Source organism: Heterodontus francisci, chromosome 41 (assembly GCF_036365525.1).
Source record: "Heterodontus francisci isolate sHetFra1 chromosome 41, sHetFra1.hap1, whole genome shotgun sequence".
Classification (NCBI taxonomy): Eukaryota; Metazoa; Chordata; class Chondrichthyes; order Heterodontiformes; family Heterodontidae; genus Heterodontus; species Heterodontus francisci.
The window spans coordinates 23,567,441-23,574,105 of NC_090411.1; the positions used below are offsets into that span (position 1 = coordinate 23,567,441).

Below are 6,665 nucleotides of genomic sequence, written 5' to 3' on the forward strand. Positions count from 1 at the left end.
GTTGAGTATCGGTGAAACACCTGTATCCTAAATGCACAGTCCATGAAATAAGAAGGGTCGCCAATTGTGGTTGGGCGTATTCCTGGAGGTTTTACCACATGACCTCCCGCCTCACCCAGTTGAAGAGCCTTTTTTCTCCCTTCGCCGATATTTTTGACTAATAAACAAAAGTGTTCGATAAAGTAAAAGAACGAAAAGGAAAAAACGTTGCAACTTTAATTTTCTTTAATTTCTGGAGACTCCAGGGTAATGCTGGCTGGTTGACAATCCAATCTATCATGCAAATCCATTTTGTACATTGATTGCCCTTTAGTCTGGAATTTGCCTATTGTCAGCCCCGAGGTTCCTCCTCCAAAGTCAGAATTTATCTGGAGGTAATACTTTGGATTCATCATTCCTGTCCTGCTCACACTGAAGGCCATTTCATTCGGGATCTAGTAAAGGCCAGAGGGAGTGGGTAATTAATCCCCGAAGGATTAGGGGGGCAATGATTATGGTGATAGCTCCATGGGGAGATGCAGAGTAGGAGCTGTACCTGCTGTATTTGAGCAGAAAGGAACACATTCCGGGCCTCTGTGCGGGACAGAAACTGTGAGTTCGGCGCAGAGACTCACGAGAGGTAAACCTGTCCGTCCATTTCTTTCCCCACAGTCTTTGGGAAAAATGATCCACAATCTGTTGATTCTAGAAACATTTCCTCATTAAAACTTAGCATGCAGGCGAACGCACTGGAGCTTTCAACTCTGGGGAAAGAGTGCCAGAGGATCATAAATGCAGTGTAGTGTTTAAGAGTGAAATGTGTCCAAATGAGTAACATTTTTAAACCAGAATGAGTGTGGTCTCACTTCAAGTGAGCCAAATACCACACCTCTGTGTCTGAACTGGAGACAGCAAAAGAAAGACTTGCATTTATATAACACCTTAATGTTTCAAAGTGCTTTACAGCCAATAAAGTCCTTTTTTTTTGAAGTGTTGTCACTGTTGTAATGTAGCAATTAATTTGCACACAGCAAGCTCTTGTAATGCAATATGATCAGATAATCTAGAATCTAGAACTAGGGGTCACTGTATAAAAATAAGGGGTCGCCCATTTAAGACAGAGATGAGGAGAATTTTTTTCTCTCAGAAGGTCGTGAGTCTTTGGAATTCTCTTCCTCAAAAGGCGGTGGAAGCAGAGTCTTTGAATATTTTTAAGGCAGAGGTAGCTAGATTCTTGATAAGCAAGGGGGTGGAAGGTTATCGGGAGTAGGTGGAAATGTGGAGTAATCAGTTCAGCCATGAACTTATTGAATGATGGAGCAGGCTCAAAGGGCCGAGTGGCCTACTCTAAATCGTATGTAGATAATCTGTTTTAGGGATGTTGGTTGAGGGCTAAATATTGGCCAGGACACTGGGGGAGTACTCCCTGCTTTTCTCTGAATAGTGCCGTGGGAATCTTTTAATTCCACTTGAAAGGGAAAACGAGGCCTCAGTTTAACGTCTTATCTGAAAGACAGCCCCTTTGACATTGCCGCACTCCCTCAGTACTGCACTGAAATGTCAGCCTAGAATTTGTGCTCAAATCTTTGGAGTGGGTCTTGAGCCCACCACCTTCTGACTCGGAGTTGTGACCGAGCAAGGCTGACCCTAATATCAGGGAACTGATTAAACTAATTAACAACACCCAAGTATTTCAATAAGTCTGAATCACACTAAACACTGCAGACAAACACCTCAGTTAAAACTGGAAGCAATCATTAAGACCACACGTAGGTAAAACAGCGCAACAACACTTTCAGGATAGCCAATAAGTATTGATACTTGCAATTTCTGCATTGGGGTCCCATTGCACGTTTGTGTTCACAAAGTCCATTGGAGGTTGGATAAAGCTGCAGGGTTGTTGGACACTCATGATTATTTTTTAGATATAGACTTGAATATCCCTCAGCTGCTAGCTCCCAGGCATTCACGGTGTGGGTTCAGTTGACAGAATTTTAGGAGAAAACTGACAGAACCTTTTTTTTTTGGAGAAAAAACATCTATTGCACAACCCGGCGCCAGTTGCGATCAATACTCTGAAGTTAGGTCACTTGGCGTTTTGGCAAGGTCTGGAGTCCGCAGTCAGGATTGTCGATGGAGGAAATATTTGAGCTGCATTCAAAGCAAGGGAAAATTTCCTTCTAGGTGAAGATGAGCACACACCTGTGCCCAAACCTACCCGAGGGATAAACAGCAGCACTGTTTGGATTCCACAGGGTCCTACTGCCTCCGCATGATGCCAAGTGCTGAAAGCTGGGGCTGGAAATGTCTCTGTGTAGATGCTGGCACAAGAGTGTTATTCACCTGTGATTTTAATCTAATCTCCTTTTCGAGTTCAGGAAAGATTCTCTGCTCTGCATCCCCACATTCTTCTCCCCTGAAGAGATGAATAGGCTTCTGACTAGTACCTGGAACCTCGTGACTCTTCTTCATATGTGAGGCTTAACTCAGCAAATTATTTAAATGGGTATTAGAAACTGGCCAGATTCTATCTGCACCTAGCAACCTGAAATAAATTCTAGCACCCTGTATTTATGACTAGGGTTTGTATTAATATAGCACCTTGGGATGTTTCACTCAGTTAAAGCCGCTTCATACATACAAGCTGTTGTAGGGTTGCCAACTTTAGTCGGACATGTTCCTGGAGGTGGCATCACATGACCTTCTGCCTCTTACCACCCCACCTCCACACCCATTGGCCCAACATGTCCATCGCGGCAGCATTAGACTCTCATTGCCTGATTGGACGAATGTTGACAGTCAGTCAAACAGCCCTTTTTTCTCAAAAAGGATGTGTTCAAAAGGATGTTTTATTTACAAGCATATTTGTCTATGATTTTCCTCCTGGGTGTTGCTAGCAGCAGTGCCATCTTTAATTCCTGGAGACTCCAGGGCAAATCCTGGAGGGTTGGCAACTCTATTCAAGGCCCTGGTTCATGCTGCTCTCACTGACTCTATCTTCAGCTTGATTGGTACAGGTTTCTCCTGCTTAACCCTTCCCAGCCCGTGTGCTGCTTCACAAGTGGTCGTTGCTGAATCTACAAAAACCAACCTGTCGTCGGTACTTCAAATGTTTAACGTTTGAGCCACATATCAGTCAGGAAAAGACAGACTGTGCAAGCCATGAACAAAGCCAGAAAGTCGGGAAGCAGCAACACCATTTCGAGCTATGGAGGAGCATTGTTCTAAAGAGGATTGCATTATCTGAAGGCGTCTTATCGCAAATACACTGTTAATAACAATATTTCACATTGTAAGTCTGAGGGGAAGTGTTATCAGCCATCCACAACAACAACTTGCGTTTATATAGTGCCTTCAATGCAGTAAAATGTCCAAAGGTGCTTCACAGGAGCATTATCAGACAAAAATTAGCACAGAAATAATAAAGAGTGGTTGGGATAAATAATTTGTCTGTTGTCATATTTTTAAAAATTAACTAGAACCCAGCACTGGATCATATTGTGTCAAAACTGACAATGCCTTCAAAAAAGAATTGGATAATTGCCCGAAGAGAAGAAAATTGCAGGGCTATGGGAAAAAGGCGGGTGAGTAGGACTAGTTGAGTTGCTCTTGTAGAGAGCTGGCACAGACATGATAGGCCGAATGGCCTTCTTCTGTGCTGTAACCATTGCTACAGCCACGTCGTTTGAGGTGGGCGGCTCCCACTGTTCAACTCCCCACCTGACCGCAGCTAGTCCATGGTGTTTTATTTTACAAAGACAGACAGCAGCAGGTTTTTTGTAGGTTTTAAAATCAGATAGTTAATTCTTTATTGATCAATACACCTTATCCTGAAATTATCACAACCTCATTCACTCACACATTCGCTCGTACACACAGATACAAGATGAAACAGATAGAGAAGGGAAAGAGGGAGTGGGTTTTAGTGGGGGAGAAGAGTTACGATAAACTTGTTGAATTCTCTTGAGGCTCACATTCCAGATGGTTGCAGGCCTGAGATGATTGTAGATTCCTCTCTTGATTGAAGGTTCTTTTGAAGATGATGGGTCACCTCCAGCTCTCTCTGCTGTATCATGTAAAAGTTGGATTTTTCAGCAGGGCACGTATTTTCTGCCTTTCTGGAATGCCAGCTGTTACAAGTAGCTTCACCTTCTAGGTCAGTCTCTCTCCCTCTCTCTGGATGTCTTTTTTTAAGGTAAAACTGTGTCACTTCTCACCCCCTGTTGGAAGGCATTCTGGTTTCTTTCCCATGGTGATCGTACAATGGCCCAGGGCGTGGCTACTTCGCACCTCCTTTGTTTTAGAAGAAGACATTCAATTCTGGAACGTTTTTAGGATGGGTGCAAGATGGATTTCATTAACACATATTTTAGATTTGAAGATTTGTCCTTTGTCTTTGTCAGACTGTTTGGATACACAAAAGGCTAATCTCCTTTTTCTTTGTCAGCCATTTTGGACCATTGTTCACTTTTTAAAATAAATGTTCACTTTTTAAAGACAAATGCTGTTTTGCCATAACTCTTCAGAATTAGTCTGTGAATGTTGCATCATCGCACTTCCAATGTGCATGACACCTCCCCAAAAGGAAAAAAAATGAAATTCTTTGGATTTCATTTCTTTGTTGTTTGTTTTTTTTGGGGGGTTTTAGAAAATGAGAGAAAAGAAACAGTAAGACAGTTTAGTGTCACACCACTTTACACATTCATTTCATCCACTCATCAGACCTCCAGCTACGTTTTTCCTCATCCTTCCTTTGGATGAGGTACCATCAGAACTTTGCATTTTTATGGTTACGTGTTGTCAATGGAGTGGTAGTTTCTCTCACAACTGTTTGTACTACTTTAAGTATGTTAATCTCTAGGCCCATGTGATTGTTGGTGAAGCAAATTTCCGTTACTGCTTGTGGCAAGATTCTGTTTTTACAAGCTTTAACCCCTTAACTACTGCTTCCACAATACATGGTGTTAACCATTCAAGTTCTGGCACATTGATAGTTCTAATTTATAGGGTGATAGTGGATGATACATTGCTTTTTTAACCCCTGCGAGGCATCTGTGATTTCTTCCTGCCCCTTTTTCTGGTTGGGTTCTGACTCTAAATTGTTTGGTTTGATTAGTTTTGGTTTGGAACCTGATTGTGTGATTCTTCAGTGAGTAGATCCACACTGACCTCACTTTTAGTTTTCTTGTGATTTTCACAAGTGTGGTTCACTTTAGGGTATGTTACCTTCCCTTTTTCTTTTACTTCAGAGATTGGTGTTTCCCTAATCCACCCCATGTTCTCTGGGCCACTACTGCTTGCAGGCGGTTGTTCAGCTTCCATTGCACTCCCCTCTGGCACTTCAACTAGGTGAGGCATTTCTCTGACTCTTGGTTTTCCGGTTGGGAACTTTCCTCATCCCTATTTAAATCTTTGAAAAAGGTTTCAGCTAACCATATCTCGATTGCTTTTCTTTCAGTTTTTTTTTTGGCTTCAATTGTAAGTTCTTTAAATCTTTTTGGCTCGATCTGGGCCCTTTAAGATTCTTTGGGTTCTGTTGCCCCCTGTGGGATTTTTGGGACTTCCCCAGCCCTCTGCAGTTGTACAGAATTTTGTTTTCTCCCCTCAGTTTCTCCAGTCTCCATGAACTGCTCGGACCCCTCTGGGTGCAATACTGTGCTTCCTATCAAGTCATTGCCCAGCAATAGGTCTACGCCCTGCATGGGTAAGCTCAGAAAAATTCTGACTGTCATTACCCCAGTGACCAACTTACTCTGCAGATAAATCTTAACTAAGGGAACCTTCAAGCATTTTCCAGTAAGCCCTTTTACTAATACTGTGATATTTGTTCTGCTTTTTGGTGGCATTTCTGTCAGTTTGGCCGCCAGTAAGGTTTGAAAGCAACTGGTATCCCTGAGGATGGTTATCTTCTTCTCTGGTTCATGAGACACAAAAGGAGTCATTTTTCCTTTGTACAAACAGTTCTGATATGTGCTCTGCTCTTGCATTATATTAGAACACAGGCTTATAACTTTCAAAGCCACAGACACAGGCTTGACTGCAGTGCCTCCTGCTGTTTTTCTGACAGACCAACAATTGGCCTGGACATGCCCTGATTTGCCACACTGGAAATATGTTGGGCGGACCCCTACTGGTTTATCCCTAGGCTCCTTCTTTTATAAGTTGGAGACTGGGCAGGTTTTCCGCCCCTGCTCTTCTTTTCTCTTGAGTCCCATTTCTGCTTCCTGTACACCCCTGCTATTTCTGTCTAGCTTATACGAGTTACTAGAGCAAAATTTATTTGGATGTATCAATTCATAGTCATCAGCCATTTTTGCTGCTTCTTTTACTCTTGTGACTCTTAGTTGTGGGTTCTTATGCTACTGGGGATGCTATTTTAAACTCGTCCAGCAACATCACTTCTCCCAGATTTTCATATGAGGGTACTAGCATGAGAGACTGTATCCAGCGATCAAAAACCATATGTTTGATTCTTTCAAATTCAATGTAAGTCTGTGTGGGTCTTTTCTGGGTGCGTTGGAATCTCTGTTTGTATGCTTCCTGTGCCAGTTCATTTAGAATTGCAGTTTTAGTTTGTTCATAATCAGAGGAACTTTCTTCTGATAATAGCGAAAAAGCTTCACGACCCCTATGCACGAACTCACCTTGTAAGAGTGGAGTTCAGAATTATTTTGGCAATTGTAGCC

General features: G+C 42.4%; 1 protein-coding gene across 2 annotated transcripts in view; it reads right to left on the reverse strand.

Moving 5' to 3' along the window:
• The window catches only part of LOC137353356 (transmembrane protease serine 6), a 68,906-nt gene extending 66,764 nt beyond the window's left edge, over positions 1-2,142 (reverse strand). Inside the window, exon 1 of one of the 2 annotated variants that reach the window (XM_068019527.1) lies at positions 1,805-2,142. In XM_068019527.1, the coding sequence (XP_067875628.1) occupies positions 1,805-1,826 (22 nt within the window). In that variant the 5' untranslated portion in view covers positions 1,827-2,142. The remainder of the gene's footprint in view (positions 1-1,804) is intronic. The other variant, XM_068019526.1, reaches the window with a different exon arrangement.
• Between the last annotated feature and the right edge of the window lie 4,523 nt (positions 2,143-6,665).